Here is a 24,999-nt window from a genome sequence, read left to right on the forward strand (position 1 = left end):
ACCGAATAGGAAGAATATCACTCTTCTCTCTTAAATTGAACATTGTTGATGTAAAATTATTTATAGAAAAACAAATATTTAGATGAAAAAGAAGATAAAAAGTTGGGTTGATTTATTATATTGATTTAAGTGTAACTTTGCAGTTACACTGTTTATGTTTTTCATAATTATTGTTTTTGTGTTAAATTTTATAATTATTATAATATGATAACTGAAAGTTAAGTTTTATATTATAATTAATATAATATAATAACTGAAAGTTAAATTTTATAATTAATATAATATATAATTGAAATTCTTAATTTTATTGTAGGTTTTAATGTTTTATAATTAGTATTTAATGCTAAACATGATAACTACATTTTTTTTCTATTTAGATTGAATAATAATAAAAAGATTATTAATATAATATAAATATATTAAATATGACAAATATTATAAAATAATATGAATAATAAATTAATTAATTAAACGTTAATAATATTTAAAAAAAAATTGGAGAATAGAAAAAAAAAATATTATGCTAAGAATAAAGAGATTATATGTATTTAAATTTTTTATTTTATTAATTAGTCATAAAATTTAATCAAAAGATAGGACGTTGTTGCAGCTTCCTGAAATGATCAAATTCCTGGAAAAAAAAACAATGAACAATAGATTGGTGAAACATAACATATTACTAATTTAATTATTGAATGAAATAATGATGTTGATAGAGAAATTGATGTTAATATAATTTAATTATTACTCACTTTAACCAAGATGGAATTCAAAAGATAGGACGTTGTTGCAGCGGCCTGAAATGATCAAATTCCTGGAAAAAAAACAATGACCAATAGATTGGTGAAACATAATATATTACCAATTTAATTATTGAATGAAATAATGACGTTGATAGAGAAATTGATGTTAATATAATTTAATTATTATTCACTTTAACCAAGATGGAATTCAAAAGATAGAATGTTGTTGTTGCCTAAAATGATAAAATTCCTGAGAAAAAAAAAGCAAAATAGTGAAAGCCGCAAAAGGAGACCGAATAGGCAGAATATCACTCTTCTCTCTTAAATTGAACCTTGTTGATGTAAAATTATTTATAGGAAAACAAATATTTAGATGGAAAAAAAGATGAAAAGTTGGGTTGATTTATTATATCGATTTAATTGCAGTTACACTGTTTATGTTTTTCATAATTATTGTTTTTGTGTTAAATTTTATAATTATTATAATATGATAACTGAAAATTAAGTTTTATATTATAATTAATATAATATAATAAATGAAAGTTAAATTTTATAATTAATATAATATATAATTGAAATTCTTAATTTTATTGTAAGTTTTAATGTTTTATAATTAGTATTTAATGCTAAACATGATAACTATATTTTTTTTCTATTTTATAATTAATATAATGGGATAACGGAAAGTTACATTTTATAATTAATATAATATATATTTGAAATTCTTGATTTTATTGCAGGTTAAGTTTTATATTATAATTAATATAATATGATAACTGAAAGTTAAATTTTATAATTAATATAATATATAATTTAAATTATTAATTTTATTGTAGGTTTTAATATTTTAATGTTAAACATGATAAATTTTTTTCTATTTTATAATTAATATAATGGAATAACTAAAAGTTACATTTTATAATTAATATAATATATATTTGAAATTTTTGATTTTATTGCAGGTTTTAATGTTTTATAATTAGTATTTAATGCTAAACTCAATTAATATAGATAAATATTTGGTTTAATGTGTATATGTAAAATATTAAATTTTAATATATTTTAATAATAATTATAACATTAATATATATATACAAATTAAAATTAATTAATATATTTAGGAAAGAAAAACAATTCATAAATAAAGAGAGAGAAATATGAAAAAATACCTTTGTGATATGAGAATTATTTTGGAGAGAGCGTGAAGTACACCCTCAACATTTCAAATTAAGCGTTATTAGATATATATAGATTATTTTAGTTAGACTCGTGATGTAATAAACCCGTTATGATTTTATTTTATATTATTATATCACGAGTCTAAGCCCATGCTCCAATCAAAACTCATTCGGGTCACCATAATCTTAGTTAGTTAGGTTGTTTTTTCCTAAGAAACAAAATTGTTGTTTACATTGAATTTAATAGTTAAGGCTTCAGAAAAAAAAATTAGATGAAGGGTTGGAGAAATCAACTACGTAGGTAATTATTTGATGATTTTATTTAATTTTCTTTGGAAGTGTTTTTATATATATATATATTTTGGGGGGAGAATGTGTTTTTGAAGTGTGTTTGAAGGTATTAGATAGGCTGGCAATTTACCTAAGTTTTAGGTTGGCGGGTTCAGGTTGACAGGTTAACGGGTTCAACGATTCTAACATAAATATGACCTGTTTAATAATTCGGGTCAAAAATCTCTAACTTGAAACTGACCTATTTATTTGTGTTTGACCTGAACCTGACCCGTTTGACCTTTTTGACCCGATTTACTTAACTTAACTCGAACCAAATCCGATGTAATTAATTCATATCTCTCTATTTCAAATTAAAATGACATCAATACAAAATAAAAGTGAAGTTAAATCACAAATTCACTTATACAAAATTTTACAAAAGAAAATGAGTGAGTGACTAAAAAAAATAACACAAAACTCAACAAAAGAAATTTTAAACGAGTTATCGGGTCTACTTTGGGTCGTGTCAGGTCGACCCGATTTTGACCTATTTATTAATCAGGTTAAACAGGTCGACCTGATTTTGACCCGAACAAAAAAATACATAACCATAACCTGATTTTTTCGTAATCGGTCCGGGTCGTATTTTCGTGTCGTGTCCAAAATGGTCAGTCCTAGTATTAAACTTACAATGCGATGATTATTTTAAGGTTTACAAGAAAATTTAAATTTTCCTTAATAATTGAAAATATATTGTAGATCATAAATGGTCTCTTTTGCAAGACTTGACTTAAAAGTGAAGTAATCAGTATCATACAATTTAAATTTGGATCTTTAAATTTAAGTTGTTTGATTTATTAGTGAAAACTTGAGGTTATTTTAACTTGATTTGCCACGTCAATATGTGGAAAATTGGTCGAAATCATAACTAGTGGTCTTAAGGAGACTTTGACTTGACACATTTTGTCATTGGCAATCTGATCGAATATTGGTTACCGTTCGTATCGGTCAAAATTCGGTCCAACAGGACGTTTCGATCGAAAATCCAAACCGAAAATTTCAGGTTCAAAAGTTTCCATTATCAAGATTGGATATGTTGTGCAACATCTTCTCTCTCGTTCGGCAACCTTGATCTACAATTTCCGCATCAAGACTCTATCTGTTTCTATAGAGTATTGCAAAAATTAAAGATCCCTCATTCCTCGCCATTGGTAAGTTGTATAACTAAGTGCCTTTACTTTTTGTGATTTGATTATTTTTTCATTTATCACCGGTTGGAAAATTCCTGCAAGGAGGTGGAAAGAATAAAATTATTCAGAATAATTTGAAGAAGACGATAATTAAAAGAATGCCAAAATTAGTTAGCTTATGATTTCTATGAACTGGTATTTAGTTTTATACAATTTATTTACTAATATATTTAAATTAACTTTTTTTTAGAAAATTTAACATAGATCTTCATTTTTATATTTCTCTTCTTGTTAATTTCATAGCTTTTCTGTACATACAAAAATGAATCCGAGAGAAAGAAGTGAAGCATGTGGAAATATGATGGCTAGGTAATATAAATGAGAACAAACATTAATTAACATCCAAATGTTAACATGCATATATCTGTTTAAAACCGAACACATATTGTAGAGCAAATTTCCAATCTCAATATCAGGGAGATCTATAGGACATACACTAACAAGCAATGCATTTATGGATTCGACTTCGGAACCGTTCCGATGTGATCAATTTTTCGTAAGGTATTGAATAGTATTCGCGTGGGATAAAGTAACAACAAAAACTTTGAGGAATGTACCTTGAGGTGCATGCCTTCAATTTATATATTATATTATACATATATGTAATTTTTTAAATGGATTAAATTAATTATTACCTAGATATATATTTATGCAACTTCACTAAAGGAGAAATACATTTTTTTTTCTTTCAATACAAAGACTTGATTTGGCCACATAAATGTGTGGAAAATATGTAAATCATAATTAATAGTCCAACAGTATGTCGAAAACTATCGATGCCAGTTGTTTTCAAGAAGACTTTGACTTGGCACATTTTTTTTAATTATGATTTGTTTTGGGAAAAAAAGTTAACACAATGGTTAAGGCTGCTCAACTAACCTAATAAAAGCGTTATCCAATGAGTCCATACATGAACAATTTCAAACTGCAATTTTTTATGTTATTTGTAATATTTTGAAAGGTAGCCTATGCATTTTTGACCCTATTACATACATCACATTGTTTTGATACAAATTCAAGTGTAGGAGGAAATAGATCTTTAGAAATATCCTCATCTCTTGCATGTATTATTTCAGACTAATCAGATGCACAAATGGTTAGGTCGTCTTTATATAACAATAATTCTTATTAAACTGCAATTCATTATTTGGAATAAGAGACAGACTAATAAAGTAATTACTTGATCAAGCAATTCATTAATTGGGAGAATCGTGACAGAACAAGATTTGTACAGCTAGAACATCATTCATCTTTACACAAAGGTCATTCATCATTCTCCTATGTATTTTGATGGGTTTTTTTGGATTATATTAAACTTATATTTTCTTTTGATATGGTTTTGTCTTTATTTATTTAAACAGGAATTTAAAATTAATTTATGAAGTTTATCTAAAAAATTTATAGCTAATAATTAACTACCGTATATAGTCAAGTTAAATAGTAGTTGTACATATTTTCTCATTAAAAATTTCCATATAAATGATTAATCCACTTGACTTTAACTTCACTTCAATTTAATTTTAGGTAAACTTTCAATTTTGAGTCTTTGACTCATAAATGATGAGGCCCACGACTTTGAGCTGTGACCCATTTCTCGTAAACTTTGACAAAAGAAAGAGCTATATGGGCCGATTGGCCCTATGTCCATTTTTTATTTTATTTTATTCATTTTTTTTTTATTATTATTATACTTTAAATATAACTTGAACATTTTAAAAATAATTAAACCAAAAAATAAATAATTTTTAAAATAATAATTTTAACCAAAAACAATTTTCTTATTTCGTTTAGGGCATGTTGAGCTCATTTTAAACATTTAATTTACTCATTTTTGTTTATAATTGGGCTAAAAACTCTAAAAAGAAAAAAAAAAATTGTATGTTGATTTATTATAGTTATAAAATTAATTTATGAATATAATAAAATTGTAATTCCTTTTTTAAAATGTCTTCTCATTTCTCAGGTTTAAAACAACTAATGTAAATAATTATTATTCTTAAAATTTAAGTTTTAGGATTCAGGTTAGACATTTTAGACCGGATATGAGTTCATGAAAATAAACAAATTAAAATAAGTGTAAAATATTTAAAAAAAAAAATTAAAAGTATAGACAATTTTTAACGGACACGTGAGACATAACATCAAAGTCTTTTCTCATATGTAATCAAACACCGAATCTTCCCCCAATCCTCCCCCAATCAGGGTTTTCAGGAATTTTTGGTTAAATCTTTTGATAAATCAAGAAGGTCTAACATAATTTTATCGGTATTTTTTGAAACAAATTTTATTATTAATCTATGAATTTAATTAAAAAAATTATTGTTAATAATTAGATACTACCTCCACTCATTCGAATCAGGCAATTTCTTAATATATAAAATTATTTTGTTTTATATTGTGAATTTATTCTAATAAATAAATAAAAGTTATATATTTTTTAAATAATAATATATAAATAGAATTATATGTATTTATTAAAATAATTAATTTTTAAAAAAATTGAAAATAATTTTTTTTTATAATAAATTTATTAAGATTGTGACATCGCTTCTTATGTTGAAGCTTAGGAATTAGGGTATGATTCTAGTTCTCATTAATTCAAAAATAAAAATAATAAAAAATATGTCTAATATCTTAAAGTGATTTTCGACTCGATAATTTTCGCTCATAATTTACCTCCTTTTGAATCCCTGGTGGGATGGAGAATCAAAATGATAGACTAAACTAGACTCTAACTTAATATCGATTTCTAAATTGTGTGGCTTACCTTTCTCTTAACCTCGTAAAATGAACGAGAGAATGCCTTTCTCAGAAATCATCTCGTCTAAAGTGAGGTGTAGAACCGAAAATAAAATTTAATAATATCGCTCTAATTTTGATTTTTAGAGTCGCCACTAATTTACTCTTTAAAAACTTGAGAAAATAAATTTATTTTGCATTCTCGAACGCGAATGAAATAGATTTTAATCAAAATTTGGTATTTGGTTACTCGTGAAAAAGGGGTTTCGGCGCTATGTCTCACGTGCTCATCAGATGATGACCTTTATTATAAACTATTGGTCATTTATATAAAATATTTTTTTTAGACTTCGTTTGTTAATTAAACCTTGTAAATGCATCTAAGAATAAATTCAAACATAAACATGCGACTAAAATTTTGTATCAATCTTATCCTAAAACATGTGTCTAATACCGCGATTACATGTTTTTTTATACCAATACAGACAAGCCAAACAAATTAATAATACAAACGTCCAATTTCTCTTATGACTAAACATCAAAACTGTAAGCGCTTAATTCTTCATTTATAGTCTTAGAAAAGTGCTCCAAATATCCGATCAACATAACATTAACGTTGCAATAACTAAGCATCAAAACCAATCATCATTCATATACTACCAAATTTCGTAAGTCATGTTATAGCTTGAATCAGACATTCACAAACTTACCAACATCTTTCAGCATAATAATAATAATTAATAAGTCAACTCAGAGTAATTTGTACTCACTAATAATTAACTTTGATCTCTCTTCTATAAATAATGCTTATGAATTTGCAAGTAAATTAGATTCATAGTACTCTTTCACCACCCAAACCAATACGAAATAAATCTCTTCTTCTTAATTTACAGCAATTCAACATTAATAATGAAGACATTCCTAATAATGTGGCTGCTACTTCTCATCATCATTCCAGTGCAATTTCATCAGGTTCTCTCCTCCTCATCATCATCATCTTTTTCTATTCCTAATAAATTGTGTCCTCATGAACATCGCCTTATCTTGATCCAATTCAAGCAAATGTTTGTAATTGATCATAACTCTACTTATGAAAGCTGTCGTGCATATGATGTACCATCTTATCCAAAGACAGTGTCTTGGAATGAGAGCAGCACAAATTGCTGCTCATGGGATGGAGTGACATGCGATGATCTTACCGGCGATGTCATCGGCATTGATCTCAGTTGTAGCCAGCTTTCTGGAACCTTCCATCCAAACACCACTCTCTTCCAGCTTCCCTGAACAAGCCTAGAACTTTCGTTCAACAACTTCCAACAATCTCACATACCGTCTTCTATTGGCATGTTGGCACCCACCCTCACACATCTTAACATTTCCAGTTCCAATTTCACAGGTCCAATCCCATCGGAGATCGCCCACCTCTCTAAACTAGTTGTCCTTCATCTCTATGGTTATAAAGACATACCCTCATTATTCAGACTGGAACAACATGACTTTCGTAACATCATTAGTAACCTGACACAATTGGAAATTCTAGTTCTCAGCTATATAAACATGTCTTCTTCCAATATTCCAGATTCCATAGTGAATCTAACTTCCTTGACATCTCTCACTCTTGTGGAGAATGGGTTGTATGGACAAGTGCCTGACGCTGTTTTCAACTTACCAGCCTTACAAATACTATTCATACGGAGCAACGATGGGACGATGTGAACTGGAATGTTAGTGGGACGAGTCCTCTTAAGTATCTAGTACTTACTTCCATAAGTTTATTTGGTAGTTTACCCGATTCAATTGGTCATCTTCGCTCATTAAACCTCTTGGACTTTGATTATTGTAATATTTCAGGATCCCTTCCCAGTTCAATTGGAAACCTCTCCCAACTTTTTGCTTTGTCATTAAGTTACAACAACTTTTCTGGCCTCATCCCTCATTCTCTTTCAAATCTTTATGGACTCACAGATTTGTATCTATTAGGTAATCAATTTGAAGGACAAATCCCATCCAACATAACTGGTCTTAGGAACCTAATCTATCTTGATTTGAGCAATAATTTCCTACAAGGTTCAATTCCTGCTGGTCTATTTGGGCTTCCAAATTTAGTTGCCATATGGCTAGACAACAACATGCTTTCCGGTGCACTTCCCTCTATCTTGCCCAATTCAATGTTGTCCTCTATTTCCATTCCAAGGAATAATCTATCTGGCCCAATTCCGCACACCATATCAAATTTGAAAGAGCTTCATGAAATCGATCTTTCTTTCAATAATTTTGATGGAAAATTGTACCTTGATACTTTTTCATGTTGAATAAACTTTAATTAATAAGGTATTTAGTTTTTTGATGTTTAATAATCCTAGAGTAATAACTAGGGGTGAGTGGGATAACCAAGAGATTTGGGTGGGAGCTATTTAATATGCAGAATAATTTTGTTTTGTAATTTGAAGAGTCAAGCATATGAAGAGTCTATGTTTTCCTATAAAGAGTTGTAAAAATCTATTTGAGATAATAAGAAAAATATATTTTGGCATCTTGTTATCAACAAATTGGTATCAGAGCTATTGTGTGTGAGGTGAGCGTGAGAAAACCTATTAGTCTCAAAAGAGAACGCCGCGGTGTGCGCTGGCCGAGAGAGAAAAACAAGAGCGATCGAGAGCCTTGTGAGGTGTGTGTGTTGAGTGTAAACACTTGAGAGGAATGGCAGGTCTAACCAATGGCATCCCGCTACCCAAGTTGACAAAAGGCGTCAACTACGACAACTGGAAGGTGCAGATGAAGGCCCTTTTTCGGTTCCCAAGATAACTGGGATGTGGTCGAGACTGGGTATGAGGAACCGGAGAACACAGATGGGTATTCAAATGCCCAGTTGAACGCGTTGAAGGTCGTTCGAGCTAAAGATAGGGCGGCTCTATATCTACTATACCGATCTGTCGACGAATCTGGTTTTGAGAAGATAGCTGACGCAAAATCTTCCAAAGTGGCATGGGATACACTCGAAATAGCAAACAAAGGAGACGAACGGGTGAAGCAAGTCCGGCTTCAAACCCTAAGGGGCGATCTGGAAAACATGAGGATGAAAGAGTCTGAAAACGTATCTGAGTTCATTACTCGAGTGGAGACCGTGGTGAACAAACTAAATCGGAATGGTGAGAGTCTTTCATCAAACCGAGTTGTTGAAAAGATTCTGAGGTCATTGACAGATAGTTTCGAAAATATTGTGTGCGCAATAGAGGAATCTAAGGATCTATCAACGCTCACCATTGAAGAGCTTGCTGGGTCCTTGGAAGCGCATGAGCAGAGAAGGAAAAAACAAGAAGGGGGAGTCTCTTGAACAGGCTCTCCAGGCGAAGGCGACAATAAAAGAGGAGAAGGTGTTTTATGCTCAGAGTACCAGAGGCAGAGGAAGAGGCAGAAGCCTAGGTGGTAGAGGAAGAGGTGGACGAGGAAGTGAGCAAGTCGGCCAACAGAACTGGCATGGCAGAGGTCAAGCTCGGGGTGGCCGGACAAACACAAATAATAATATTGAGTGTTATAACTGTGGAAAGAATGGACATGTTGCCAAGGATTGTTACTCGATAAAATGTTACAATTGCGGAAAGCTGGGTCATATTTCCAAAGATTGTAGATCCGAGAAGAAAAAGGAGGAACCAACAAACTTTTTTGCTGAGAAAGAAGATGAAGGGTTGTTGCTGGTGACAAAAATTCCAGAAACTGAGATCAAACCAAGTTGTTCTGATAACTCATTTTGGTACTTGGATACTGGGGCAAGTAACCACATGTGCGGCGACGAGAGCTTATTCAAAATACTCTCAAAGGTGGAGTCCGGATCCATTTCTTTCGGCGATGCTTCAAAAGTAGCCGTCAAAGGTCGAGGAACGATCAGGTATCAGTAGAAAAATGGGGGAATCGGAGAAATCAGAGATGTTTACTACGTACCTGATCTCAAAAGCAACATACTGAGCATGGGACAGTTGATGGAGAAAGGGTACTCGGCTATAATGAAGGACCGAGAAATGCAACTGAAGGATAAACTTGGGAGACTCATTGCCCAGGTAGAAATGAAGAAAAACCGTATGTACAAACTTGAGCTTAAAATAGTTCAAGATAAATGTATGCAACTTGATCTAGAGGATGAGGCCATGAAGTGGCATTATCGGTTCGGTCATCTTCACTTCGGAGGGTTGAACGAGCTGGTGAAAAAGGAGATGGTGCTTGGACTGCCTAACATTATATTCGAAAAGAGGTTCTGTGAAGAATGTGTGATCGGGAAACAAGCGAGGACTTCTTTCCCAAGCAGTTCTGAATACAGAGCAAAGGAGCAACTCGGACTGATTCACACAGATTTATGTGGGCCAATAACTCCAGAATCATTTAGTGGTAAAAGATACTTCCTTTCTTTAATTGATGATTTTTCGAGAAAGACGTGGGTTTATTTTCTGAAGGAGAAGTCAGAAGTGTTTGAAAACTTCAAGAAATTTAAAGTGATGGTGGAGAAAGAAACAAACAAAGTTATCAAAGCAGTCCGATCTGACAGAGGAGGTGAGTTCACGTCTAACGAGTTCAACAAATACTGCGAAGAACATGGAATCAAGCGTTTCTTGACTGCTCCATATTCTCCGCAGCAAAACGGTGTAGCAGAACGAAAGAATCGAACTATACTCGATATGGTTCGATCTATGTTGAAAGGAAAGAATATGCCGAAACAGTTTTGGGCAGAGGCAGTGCAGTGCGCGGTTTATGTGCAAAATAGATGTCCACATGCCAAGCTAGGAGAGAAGACAGCTCAAGAGATTTGGAGTGGTATGAAGCCGAGTGTCTTTCATCTCAAGGTATTCGGTAGTGTGAGTTATGGGCAAGTACCAAGTCAGCACAGGACAAAGTTAGAAGATCGAAGCAAAAAGTACATTTTTATCGGGTATGATGAAAAATCTAAGGCATATAAATTGTTTGATCCTATTAATAAGAAATTGGTGGTGAGTCGAGATGTTCACGTGGAGGAATCAATGACATGGAACTGGAGTAACCCGATTGAGGAAGAAACTAGTTCAGAGACTGTTATGTCTCCGATATCAACAACCACCGAGCTTTCAAAAGATGAATCTGAGCCTCTACAGCCCAGAATGAGAAGTCTACGGGAGATATATGACACTACAAATGAAGTCCACATTGTATGTCTTCTCGCCGACTTAGAAGATTTGAATTTTGAGAAAGCTGTACAAGACGAGAAATGGAGATCGGCTATGGATGAAGAAATTGGGGCAATTGAACGCAATAAAACTTGGGAGCTAACCGACCTTCCTGAAGGAACTCGACCCATTGGAGTAAAATGGGTGTACAAAAAAAAGATGAATGTCGAAGGAGAGGTTGAGCGTTATAAGGCTCGACTTGTGGTGAAGGGCTATAGACAAAAGGAGGGAATCGATTATGATGAAGTTTTTGCTCCTGTCACGAGAATGGAGTCAATCCGACTTCTGATCTCGTTAGCTGCTCAAAACCAATGGCTAATTCTACAGATGGATGTGAAATCAGCATTTCTAAATGGAGTGTTGAAGGAGGAGGTGTACGTCGAGCAACCACTTGGGTATATGAAGAGAGGTGATGAGAAGAAGGTGCTGAGATTGAGAAAAGCCCTCTATGGGCTGAAGCAGGCTCCTCGTGCTTGGAATGAGAGAATTGACGAGTATTTCAAGAAAAATGGGTACCAACAATGTCCGTACGAGCATGCCTTGTACACAAAGAAATCAGAAAATGATATGATGGTAGTCGCTCTCTATGTCGACGACCTCATATTCACCGGAAGCAACACAAAACTGATTGAGGAGTTCAAGGAGGTAATGAAGAAGGAGTTCGAGATGACAGACTTAGGTTTGATGAAATATTTTCTTGGCCTAGAAGTGAAGCAGTCAGAGGAAGGGATTTTTATATCCCAAGAGAGGTATGCGCTTGAAATTTTAAAGAAGTTTAAAATGGAGGACTGCAACCCAGTTTCAACTCCAATGGAACCAGGCACTAAACTCTCAAAGTTTGATGGAGGAGAACGGGCTGATGCTGGGAGATATCGAAGCTTAATCGGAAGTCTAAGGTATCTTACAAGCACGAGACCCGACCTAATGTTGAGTGTTGGGATAACAAGCAGATTCATGGAGGATCCAAGCTATACACATTTGAAGGCCTTGAAGAGAATTCTGAGATATGTTCGAGGAACTCTTTCACTTGGTATCTTCTATTCAAAATCAGATAATTACCGATTAGTGGGTTACTCTGATAGTGATTGGTGTGGTGATGTTGATGACCGGAAAAGTACTTCGGGTTATGTATTCCTACTCGGAAATTCAGCTTTTACTTGGTTGTCAAAGAAGCAGCCTATTGTAACTTTGTCGACCTGCGAGGCAGAGTATGTGGCGGCCTCTTGGAGTGTGTGTCATGCAGTATGACTTTCAAATTTACTAAAGCATTTGGGAGTGATCCGAGACGAAGGGACTGTGATTCGAGTTGATAACAAGTCAGCGATCGAGTTGGCAAAGAATCCAGTTAATCACGGAAGGAGCAAGCACATTGACGTCCGATTTCATTTCATTCGAGAACAAGTCAAAGAAGGAAAGGTTGAGTTGGAGCATGTTGAAAGTCGAGCTCAAGCCGCTGACATATTCACCAAGCCATTACCGACCACACTGTTGGAGAGTTGTAAAAGGCTGATTGGAATGAGAGATGGGAAGAATATTTAAGTTTAAGGAGGAAATTTGTTGAATAAACTTTAATTAATAAGGTATTTAGTTTTTTGATGTTTAATAATCCTAGAGTAATAACTAGGGGTGAGTGGGATAACCAAGAGATTTGGGTGGGAGCTATTTAATATGCAGAATAATTTTGTTTTGTAATTTGAAGAGTCAAGCATATGAAGAGTCTATGTTTTCCTATAAAGAGTTGTAAAAATCTATTTGAGATAATAAGAAAAATATATTTTGGCATCTTGTTATCAACATTTCAAACATAAAACATCTAGACATCATTCAATTGGGCAATAATGTAAATTTGTCAGTGGTAGACGCTGATGGCAATTTCTCTACCATTACTACACTGCTTTTGTTTTCATGTAAATTAAATAACTTTCCTATTAAGTTTTTGAAAACTTCAAAAAAGCTCCGAATACTTGACCTTTCCAACACTGGGGTAAGTGGGAAAATACCTGAATGGATTGGAGAAATGAGCAACATGAGAATATTTCGTGCATCCAATAATAAGATTAAAGGAGAGATCCCTTCTTCAATATGTAACATTAGCTCTCTTGAGCTACTTGATTTGTCCCAAAATGAGCTTGAAGGTCTAATTCATCAATGTTTAGGGAATTTCAGTGCGACACTTTCAGTACTAGACCTTCGAATGAATCATTTTCATGGCGGCATTCCAGCCATATATGCAAAGGATAACATGCTTAGAACACTTGCTTTCAATGGAAATCAATTACAAGGACCAATACCAAGATCCATTTCTTTATGCATCAACTTACAAGTGATAGACCTTGGAAACAATATGATAAAAGGAACATTTCCTAGTTGGTTGGATGCTCTTCCAGAGTTACAGGTCCTTGTATTGAGGTCTAACAGATTGCATGGCTTCGTTGACATGAATTCCGAGGCTCAATCTCCTTTTCTTAAATTGCACATCTTTGACATATCCCGCAATCAGTTCACTGGACCCTTTCCATCATGGTATTTTAACAACTTCTATGCCATGAAGACGGTGAATCGGAGCAGCACGGGTCACGAATTATATATGGGCAAAGAGTATAATCTTTATCAATACTCTGATGGATCCTACACATACCATTATCGAGATTCTGTTACAATAACAACAAAAGGGCTTGATGCTCATCTTCAAGGAATCTCCTTTCCACGGACAACAATTGATTTGTCAAGCAATAAGTTTGAGGGATCCATTCCGGATGTTGTTGGCAATTTGGTTGCACTCACAATGTTGAATATGTCCAACAATCGTCTTACCGGGCCTATACCAGAATCATTGGGAAATTTAGTCCATCTTGAATCTTTGGACCTGTCTTCAAACCACCTTACAGGAGAGATTCCTCAAGAACTTACAAGTATAACATTCCTTGAAGTTTTAAATCTTTCTTGCAATGGACTAGAAGGACGCATACCGCAGGGTAAGCAATTCGATACATTTTTAAACACTTCTTACATGGAGAATAAGGGATTATGTGGACCTCCTTTGTCAAGAAAATGCCAGGGGCATGAAATGGAAACACCACCGCCACCACCACCACCACCACCACACGATGATTCTGAAGATGATTCATATTTTGCATTCAGTGGGTTCACATGGCAGGCTGTTTTGACGGGGTACATATTTGGAATGATAATCGGCTTAGCTGCAGGTTGTCTTTCATTTTCAACAGGAAGACCAAAATGGTTTGCGACAATGATAGATGAAGAGGTTTATAAAATCATGAAGAAATACAGACGAGGAGGACGAGTTCCAGTTCGGAGAATACCCAGTTCATTGAGATTACCTTAATTTTAAGGTAATTAATTCTTTACATACTGAATTAAATACTAATTTTTAACTTTTCAGTTTAATAGAATAGATAGATTAACTAACAGTTTACATTTTTATACAATTTATTAAACAAACATTTTCACACCAATATTACTGTCTATGTTGTATCAGGTACCACATACGGTATACATGCTCTTCAAGGTTTCGAGTTTACTAGTGTCATGGTCATTTGCACTCGGTTTTGTTTTACTACTTAAATGTTTCAGTTTTACGTTAATAAAATAATGATGTTACCCTGAATAAGAAAATAAATTGCGACAAGATTATATTTATAACAACTTGAATCTTATATTTTAGAAATGATAATACGATTGTATATGTTTTTTTTCATTGTGGTTAAACAACGTTCTATCAACATCTAAGCGGACGAATAATTCTGTATTTCAAATTATAGTTTTTTATTTATTCTTGTTGTCTTATATAGTTTCTTTCTTCATATAATCATATACTGCAATATTTTAACTTCATCTTTATTAATAAAGAAAAGAAAATGAGACATTACTAACTCTTCATTTGTGAACCAACAAAAATACAACTAAGTTAATTCTTAAGTTAGTTGTTCAAGATACAAAATCAAAACGAACATACCAAAACTCAAACAAGACATCTTGTGTGATTGATCGATTTTGTTTAAATCCATAACATTTAAACTATATGACAATAGATTAAGTTGTATTCTCACAAGAAATAAAACTGTTGTTTTGTTGGGCCTTTGGGTCCAGCCCAATCAGGCATTCAATTAAACAAATAAAACCTAAGAATGTTGATTATTCTATCACTTCTAAAGAGAGAAGACATTCTTAAAAAAAGAGAAGAAACAGAGGAGAAGAAACAGAGGAAGAAAAAGAGAAGGAGGCAGTAGATCTCTTACATTTTCACCTTCAGGTTGAGAGGTTTTCTACGTAAATCTGGTGTTGTTTTGTTCTGTGCTTGATCTTCTGTTTTAGACTTGGATAACATGTGCATTTACCCATCTCACATTGCTAGATTACAGTATAAAAGTAATATTCGTTTAAAAATTCTCAACAAGTGGTATCAGAGCTGTTAGGTTTATTTTTGAAGAGTGTTTTTGTAGGTTGAGATGGAAGGCAATAGCATAATGATCAAGTTGACAAATAATAACTAGCAGATTTGAAAATCCAAGAGGGAGGATATCCTTTATTGTAAAGACTTGTATGAGTCGGCTGAAGGAGATAGTGCGAAGCCAAAAGATATGTCTAACAGTGATTGGACAAAATTGAACCGAAAAGCAGTCGGCACAATCAGACAGTGGCTTGATGATAGCGTGTACCACCATATAGCAAGTGAGAAGAGTGCACATGAGTTGTGGAAGAATCTGGAGTCATTATATGAGCAGAAAACAGTAGGTAACAAAGCGTTTCTAATTCGAAAGTTAGTAAATCTGAAATTCAGAGAAGGTGCAGGTGTTGTTGAGCATTTAAATGAGTTTCAGAGCTTGATTAATCAATTTTCAGTGATGAAGATGACCTTAGAAGATGAGATGCAAGCCTTATTTCTTTTGGGATCATTGCTCGATAGTTGGGAGACATTGGTTGTGACAGTTAGTAATGCAAATCTGAATGGTGTTCTTACTATGAGTATAGTTACTAGCAGTTTGTTCAATGAGGAGACAAGAAAGAAGTCAACTAATAAAAATAGTGCACAAGCCCTTGTCACGGAGAACATGGGAAGAGATGAATACCGATAACAATCAAGAGGCCATAGCAAATCCAGAGGCAGATCAAAATCTAAGGGAAGACAATGTTATCACTGTGATAAAGAAGGTCACATGAAGAAAAATTGTAGAGCCTGGAAAAGACTACAGAATGAAGACAAAAATCAGAAGAAAGATGATGAGATCAGAAATACCACAGCCATAGTAACTGCAGATGATGTAGTGATTCTTTATTGTGAAAAAGAACAATATCTACATGTAGAAAGTCATCAAGGAGTTGAGTGGATAGTTGATACAGATGCTTGCTATCATGCTACAAAAAATAGAGAGTTCTTCATGACTTACAAGGCTGGAGATCTTGGTACAGTGAAGATGGGTAATACTAGTGACTCGAGCATTATGGGTATTGGTGATATTTGTTTGCAGACAGAGCTGAGACATCAGTTAACACTGAAAGATGTGCGATATATTCTTGATTTGCGTCTAAACTTGATATCAGGTGATGCATTGGACAAAGATGGATTCAAGAATTACCTTGGTAGTGGACAAAGGATGAATAATTGTAGCAAAAGGGAAGTCGTGGAAATCCTTATACCGAACCCATGTGAAGATACTCAAGAATGGGTTAAATGCAGTACAAACTGAAAGCTCTTTAAATCTGTGGTATCAACGTCTCGGCCACATGAGTGAGAAAGGGTTACGAATTCTGGTGAGGAAGCTTCACATCCCCTCAACCAAAGATGAGGTTTTGGATCTATGCGACTACTACCCTTTTGGTAAGCAACACATAGTCTCTTTTAGTAAAACATCAGAAACGAAACAGAATGTGTTGGACTTGGTTTATTCTGATGTGTGTGATCCTTTTGAGGAGGAGCCATTGGGTGACAATCGATACTTTCTAACATTTATTGATGATGCATCTAGAAAGGTGTGGATTTATTTCATGAGAACGAAAGACCAAGTATTTAATTACTTTTAAGAGTTTAATGTCATGGTAGAAAGAGAGACAAACAATAAGATGAAATGTCTTCGCTCTGATAACGGGAGAGAGTATACCTCCAAGAAGTTTAAAGTATATTGTGTAAAATATGGAATTCGACATGAGAAAACAGTGTCTGGAACTCCACAACACAATGGTGTGGCTGAGAGAATGAATCGCACCATTGTAGAAAAGGTGAGATGCACGCTGAAGATGACAAAGTTGCCAAAATAGTTTTGGGCAGAAGCAGTTCGCACAGCTTGCTATCTCATAAACAGGTCACCCTCTGTTCCTTTAAAGTTTGAAATACCAGAAAGAGTATGGTCTAAGAAGAATATTTCATACTCGCGTCTAAGAGTGTTTGGATGCAAAACATATGTGCATATTTCAAAGGAGCAAAGATCCAAGTTGGATGATAAAGCAATTCCATGTATTTTCCTTGGGTATGAAAATGTGGAATTTGGGTACAGATTATGGGACCCAGAAAAGAAAAGAATTGTTAGATGCAGAGATGTTGTGTTCTTCGAAGGTCAGAATGAGATAAATCCAGAAATCATTGAAAAGTTAGAGAGAGTTGATGAGTCCATAGAACTCATACCAATTCCTTCACATGTACAATCAACAATAACAAATGAAGATGAACATAATGAAGAAGCCACAGAGGAAACCTCTGACATGAATGGTAGTAATGATGATGAGACTGTTTATGATGTCCTAAGCAGGGAGAGCAACATCATCAAGAGGAGCCAGAAGAGTCACTATTAAGAAGGTCTGAAAGAGAGAACCAATCTTCTAAAAGGTACCCTTCTTCAGACTATATATTATTGACAGAAGAAGGAGATCCAAAAAGTTTTCAGGAGGCACAAGTTCATAAAGACAAAGTTAAGTGGCAGAATGCAATGAAAGATGAGATGAAGTCATTGCAAGAGATGGGCACATATGAGCTGGTGGAACTTCCAAAGGGCCGAAAGGCATTGAGAAACAAATGAGTGTTCAAGCTAAAGAGAGATGAAAATGGAGAAATTATAAAGTATAAAGCTCGACTTGTTGTAAAGGGTTTTGGACAGAAACAGGGCATCGACTTTGAGGAGATTTTCTCACCAGTAGTAAAGATGACTTCCATTCGTACACTGTTAGGTCTAGTAGCTAACTTAGACCTTGAGCTTGAGCAACTTGATGTAAAAACTGCATTTCTTCATGGTAACTTGGAAGAAGAGATCTACATGGTGCAACTAGAGGGATTTGTAGTGAAAGAAAAGGAGAACATGGTTTGCAAATTAAAGAAGAGTCTATACGGTTTAAAAAAAGCTCTGAGACAGTGGTACAAGAAATTTGACTCTTTTATGATGAGTCATGGGTACCAAAGAACCAAGGCAGATCTGTGTGTTTACTTTAAAAGATTTTCTAATGGAAAGTTTCTAATCCTTTTACTTTATGTTGATGATATGTTGATTGTAGGACATGATGCTCAAATAATAGCCATGTTGAAGAAGGAGATGTCCAAGACATTTGACATGAAAGACATGGGTCAAGCACGTCAGATATTGGGAATGCAGATTACTCGTGACAGAGAGGCTAAGAGACTTTGGTTGTCACCAGAGAAGTACATTGAAAGGGTGCTTGAAAGATTCAACATGCAAAGAGCAAAGGAAGTAAGTAGTCCACTTCCTAGCCATTTTAAATTGAGCAAAAAGATGTGTCCATCAACAGAGAAAGAAAATGATGAAATGTCAAGTGTTCCATACTCCTCAGCTGTAGGGAGTTTGATGTATGCAATGGTTTGCACTGGGCCAGATATAGCGCATGCAGTTAGTGTGGTAAGTAGGTTTCTCTCTAATCTAGGAAAACAACATTGGGAAGCAGTGAAGTGGATTCTTAGATATCTAAGAGGCACTTCCAATTTGTGTTTGAGTTTTGGAAATGGTGAAACTGTGTTAGAAGGTTACACAGATGCTGATATGGCTGAAGATCTAAATCACAGAAAATCCACTTCGTGTTATGTGTTTATTTTTGCAGGGGGAGAGTGTCATGGCAATCCAAGTTGTAGAAATGTGTGGCTTTATCAACAAAAGAAGCAGAATACATTGCAGCAATTGAAGCTGGTAAGGAGTTATTGTGGATGATTAGATTTCTCCTAGAGCTTGGTATGTAACAAAAAGATGCAATTGTTTTTTGTGATAGCCAGTTTGCCATAGATTTGAGCAAAAATGTTTCATATCATTCCAGAACTAAGCATATTGATGTGAGGTTTCATTAGTTAAGAGATGTAATAGAAAACCAACATATGAAGCTGAAGAAAATCCACACGGATAAGAACCCATCAGACATGTTTACGAAGATTGTTCCAAAAGAAAAGTTCGAGCTCTGTTGTCGGCTTGTCGGTATGAATATCAAGTGATGACTTGAAGATCGGTGTGCCTCTCTCCGTGGGCTGGAGGGGGAGATTGTTGGGCCTTTAGGTCCAGCCCAATCAGGCATTCAATTAAACAGGCAAAACCTAAGAATGTTGATTATTCTATCACTTCTAGAGAGAGAAGACATTCTGAAAAGAAGAGAAGAAACAGAGGAAGAAGAAGAGAATGAGGAAGGAGGAAGTAGATCTCTTACATTTTCACCTTTAGGTTGAGAGGATTTTCCACGTAAATCTGGTGTTGTTTTGTTTTGTGCTTGATTTTCTATTTTAGACTTGGATAACCTGTGCATTTACCCGTCTCACATTGCTAGATTACAGTATAAAAGTAATCTTCGTTTCAAAATTCCCAACATGTTTATCTCTTTTAATAATTAATAAATATATATATATATATAATTAAGTTAAGGTTAAGACTTAAGAGAGCTCGATAGGGTAGGCAAGTTATTTCTTTTTTTATTTATTTATTATTTTAGAAGTTTTCCCCTTTTTTTAAGTATTTTTTCCATGGACAAAGACGGCATATATGATGCCTCAAGCAGTCCTCTTATATGTTCCCTACATTAAAACTGGAAAAAATTACACATTAAATGTGAATGTGGGACTCATATTAATCCTAACGTTAACTAAATTTTGAATTGTGAGACACATAGGGGGATTTTTTGTGAGACAACAAATCTGCTTCCATGGTTAAAAGTTAAGAAATTCACGTTTATGCCTTATTTCTTCCACAAATAAAATTTGTTATGGCAAACACATCCATATTAACTAAAACCATACATTTGAATATATATATTTACATAAAATAAATTGTTTTATTTGTTGAAAAATAAAATTATTTGTCAATTTAGGCTAATAGAGCGTCGTTCAAATATACCTATAAAACACATAAACATATATTACAACGAAAATCAATGCAAATTCCTTCCCTTCTAAGTTTATCAATAAAAACATAAACATATTGCAATGACAACTCAATACAAATCTTTCCCTTCTAAATTTAGAACATAGGCAAATAATTATTTTTCTACGTAAATGATTTTATTAATTTTTCTTTTAAAGTATATTTTTGTATAACATTTTTTTGTTGGGGAACGTGTTTATTACTGTACTAAAACAAACTGAAAACTAAGTAGTTATTTATGTTTTGATTTATTGTTTGTGTTTTGGGAAATGTGTTTTGTAACTTAGCTTAGTAAATTTATGTGACGTATATACAATTAAACCTAACTAGTTTTGAAGTTATTGACTTACAAAACAATGATTCTTTTGAGCTTTACAATAGAATTTAAGTTTTCCTTTATTTTTGAAGATATCTTTTGGAAGAATATGTTGTAGATCATAAATTGTCTCTTTATGCAAAACTTGACTTAAAAATTAAGTGATATGTATCATACAATTCAAATTGGGACCTTTGATTTATTAGTGAAAACTTGCCCTTTTTTTTTTTTCTGACACAACTTCCCAAGTAATTGTGTGGAAAACTGGTTGAAATCATAATTAGTGGGCTTCCATCCAAAAACTGACTTTGTAATTTTAAAATACACAGTCCAATTAGCGGTAAAATAATTTTAAAATAACGGTCCGACGGTAAAACGGTTGAAAGCGGTCTGACTTTTGATTTCAATAAAGTTACTTTTTGAAACGGTCAAAATTCGGTAAAAAAAAAAAAAAGGCAGGGAGATGAAATTGTTCAGAAGAATTTGAAGACGATGATTAAAATAATGAGAAGCTGAACTTCAAGTAAGGAGGCCAATAACTTCTTATTTCTTTCCTTTCCCCTTCTGTTCTATATTACTGCAAGTCACTTCTATGCCAAAATTCGTTAGCTTATTATTTTCTATGAACTCATATTTGTTTTGAGTCTTTTGTTTATGAGAATGAATGTTATTTCCTACTTACATGATTTAGGTAGAAATTGTCTAACCATAGAGTTCACTGTATATGAAAATATCATAATTTATAAATACTAGTATGTATCCCGTGCATTTACACGAGTAATAATATAAAAAACCGTGAAAAAATATTACGATAAAAATTTTATAGGCGGGTCAACCCACAATCCGACCCAAGTATCCATTTACTCTCACATATATCCAAATTAACCACAGCTCTCAACCCGGCAATCCAAACACTTTAAAAATTAAGCATCATTATATATATAGAGATTACATTTTTATGATGTATGCCCTCATGGACATGTATGTATATGCTAATTATAAATGCACAAATTTTGAGCATTGAAACATAAATGGGTCCAGTCGCATGGATAAAGGCCTGGTCAGGCATTAATGTAATGTTAGGAAAGTGTATATGAGGATGATATTTTGGCGCACAATATTGATAAATTGAAAAGTTAATACGTACTTAGTCATCTCATATTTGTACTCCTTAATATATACCTTGCCCTTGTTTCTTCTTGTGCCGCTTTTTTAATATATTATTGAAGGATATTTGATTATTTGTTCATATGCTAAGGGGTTATATATACAATTTATGTATTAATATATTTAAATTTATGTTTAAAAAAAATTAAAATCCGGTCTAAAACCTGACCGAATTTTGATAAAACAAAATGAATTGATATAGAATGATTTTCAGAAAACCATGATTAAGACTCCTCGTTTAATAATAATAATATTATTATTATTATTATTATGACAGAATTAGTTAATATGGTCCATATCTATATGAATAATTTGAGATTTCATTCTGTGTTTTTTCTTTAATGTTTTTGAAAGGTAGTTATGCATTTGGCCCTATTACATACATCACATGATTTTGATACAAATTCAGTGTAGGAAAAAAAATGTTTAGAAATATTCCCCATCTTGCATGTATTATTTCAGACTCATCATATACAAATTGTTAAGTCTTTATATAACAACCATTCTCATTAAAACTGCACTTTATTATTTGGAATAAATTATTTACATGACGAAGCTTCTGCAATCACCTCAATCGGGAGAGTAGTGAAAGAACAAGATTTGCAACACCTGAACAAAAATAAACTACGTACAAAATCATGTCCAAAGTAATAAAAATAAAGATTCCACGGGAGTACCACCAGTAGCCCTACGAGTCAATAATCCAAATATTTATCTTTTTTTTTTATCAATAATTAATAAGTCAACTCAGAGTAATTGTACTCAGATTTCCTAACTAATAATTAATTAACTTGATCTCACTCATCGTATCTCTCTTCTATAAATAATGCTATATGAATGAATTTGCAAGTAAATTAGATAGATTCATACTCTTCCACCACCCAATTAAACCAATACCAAATATATCTCTTCTTCTTAATTTACGGCAATTCAACATTAATAATGAAGACATTCCTTGCTATTTGATAATTGCAATCTTTCAGGATCCCTTCCCGGTTCAATTGGAAACCTCTCACAACTTAGTGGTTTGTCATTACGTTACAACAATTTTACTGGTCTCATCCCTCCTTCTCTTTCAAATTTGACAGACCTTAAGTAGACTCGATTTATCTTCCAATAATTTTGATGGCACATTGTACCTTGATACTTTCCCATTAAGTTTTTGACGATTTCAAAAATCCTCCGACAACTTGACCTTTCCAACACCGGGGTTAGTGGCCAAATACCTGAATGGATTGGAGAAATGAGCAACATGTTCATATTTCGTGCAACCAATAATAAGATAAAAGGAGATATCCCTCTTCCATATGTAACATGAGCTCTCTCGAGCTACTTGATTTGTCCCAGAATGAGCTTGAAGGTCCGATTCATCCATGTTTCGGGATTTTCAGCACCTACCTTACAGTACTGGACCTTCAAAATAATAATTTACAAGGACCAATACCAGAATCACTTTCATGCTGTAAGTACTTACAAGTGTTAGACGTTGGAAACAATATGATAAATGGAACATTTCCGATTTGGGTGGACGCTCTTCCAGAGTTAGAGGTCTTCACATTTCAAAGAACCCGTCTCCTTTTCCTAGATTGCGCATTTTCGACGTATCCCATAATGAGTTCACTGGCCCATTGTCGTCATATTATTTTAACAACTTCAATGCTACGAAGACGGCCAATCAAAATAGCAAAAATCTGATATCTTTGCAAATGGTTATCAAATTTCTGTTACAATGACAATGAAAGGCTTTGATGCTCCCATTAAAGGAATTATCTTACAATTTCGGACAATAATTGATTTGTCAAGCAATAAGTTTGAGGGCGCCATTCCGGATGTTGTTGGCAAGTTAGTTGGACTCACAATGTTGAATATTTCCAATAATCGGCTTAGCGGACATATACCTGTAAAATTGGGAAATTTAGTTCAGCTCGAACAATTGGATCTATCTTCAAACGTGGCATTATGTGGACCTCCTTTGTCAAGAAAATGCCAGGGGCGTGATTCTGAAGATGATGATTCAGATTATGCATTCATGAACGGGTTCACATGGCAAGCTGTTTTGATGGGGTATGCATCTGGAATGATAATCGGGTTAGGTGGAGGTTGTCTTTCGTTCTATACGGGAAGACCTAAATGGTTTGCCACAATGATCGATGAAGAGGGATATAGAATCATCAAGAAATACAGACAAGGGAGGAGATTGTCTAGTAATCTGAGATTACATTAATTTTCAGGTAATTAATTCATTACATATTATATTAAACAACAACTAATGTCAACGTTTTTTATTTTTTAGTTTAACAGAATAGACAAATAACGTATTAACATTTGTATACATTTTTACTAAACCAACATTTTCACACCAATATTTTTTTTTGGGATCAGGTACTATCGTATACATGTTCTCCAAGTTTTTAGGTTAACTAGTTCTACGGTCATTTTCACTCGGTTTTGTTTTCTACTTAAATGTTTCAATTTTTACGTTAATGAAATAATGATGTTACATTTGATAATAAAATAAATTGTGATGAGATTATGTTTATAGGACTTGAATCTTATATTTTAAACATTGTAATGCGATTGTATATATATTTTTGTCGTTGTGTGCTTAAACAACATTATATCAACATGTAAGTAGACGAATAATTCTGTTTTTCAAATTATAATTTATGATTTATTTTTGTGTCCTTATATTGTTTATTTCTTTACATAATCATGTATTATAAATATTTAACTTTCATCTTTATTAATAAAGAAAAGTTAGATGGGACATTACTAACTCTTAATTTGT

The 24,999-nt window shown here is 33.3% G+C and overlaps 4 protein-coding genes across 4 annotated transcripts; all 4 read left to right on the forward strand.

Moving 5' to 3' along the window:
• The first annotated feature begins 7,110 nt into the window (after nucleotides 1–7,110).
• LOC124935460 (receptor-like protein Cf-9) lies at nucleotides 7,111–7,467 on the forward strand. The gene has a single exon (XM_047475891.1). The coding sequence runs from the start codon at nucleotides 7,111–7,113 to the stop codon at nucleotides 7,465–7,467; it is 357 nt and encodes a 118-aa protein (XP_047331847.1).
• A 60-nt stretch (nucleotides 7,468–7,527) lies between these two features.
• On the forward strand, nucleotides 7,528–8,495 carry LOC124935461 (receptor-like protein 53). Its single transcript, XM_047475892.1, has 2 exons — nucleotides 7,528–7,895; nucleotides 7,967–8,495. The coding sequence occupies exons 1-2, from the start codon at nucleotides 7,528–7,530 to the stop codon at nucleotides 8,493–8,495; spliced, it is 897 nt and encodes a 298-aa protein (XP_047331848.1).
• Nucleotides 8,496–13,389: 4,894 nt separating this feature from the next.
• LOC124935462 (receptor-like protein 9DC3) lies at nucleotides 13,390–14,718 on the forward strand. Its single transcript, XM_047475894.1, has one exon. The coding sequence runs from the start codon at nucleotides 13,390–13,392 to the stop codon at nucleotides 14,716–14,718; it is 1,329 nt and encodes a 442-aa protein (XP_047331850.1).
• Nucleotides 14,719–23,940: 9,222 nt separating this feature from the next.
• On the forward strand, nucleotides 23,941–24,435 carry LOC124935463 (receptor-like protein 9DC3). The gene has a single exon (XM_047475895.1). The coding sequence runs from the start codon at nucleotides 23,941–23,943 to the stop codon at nucleotides 24,433–24,435; it is 495 nt and encodes a 164-aa protein (XP_047331851.1).
• The last annotated feature ends 564 nt before the right edge of the window (nucleotides 24,436–24,999 follow it).

Source organism: Impatiens glandulifera, chromosome 4 (assembly GCF_907164915.1).
Source record: "Impatiens glandulifera chromosome 4, dImpGla2.1, whole genome shotgun sequence".
Lineage (NCBI taxonomy): Eukaryota > Viridiplantae > Streptophyta > Magnoliopsida > Ericales > Balsaminaceae > Impatiens > Impatiens glandulifera.

What these genes read in the sequence shown, in the direction of transcription:
- LOC124935463 (XM_047475895.1), top strand. Translation starts at nt 23,941, where the DNA reads ATGACAATGAAAGGCTTTGATGCTCCCATTAAAGGAATTATCTTACAA.
- LOC124935460 (XM_047475891.1), top strand. Translation starts at nt 7,111, where the DNA reads ATGTGGCTGCTACTTCTCATCATCATTCCAGTGCAATTTCATCAGGTT.
- LOC124935461 (XM_047475892.1), top strand. Translation starts at nt 7,528, where the DNA reads ATGTTGGCACCCACCCTCACACATCTTAACATTTCCAGTTCCAATTTC. An exon ending in CGGAGCAACGATGGGACGAT is followed by an intron (nt 7,896 to 7,966) that starts GTGAACTGGAAT and finishes TTTATTTGGTAG; the next exon opens with TTTACCCGATTCAATTGGTC.
- LOC124935462 (XM_047475894.1), top strand. Translation starts at nt 13,390, where the DNA reads ATGAGCAACATGAGAATATTTCGTGCATCCAATAATAAGATTAAAGGA.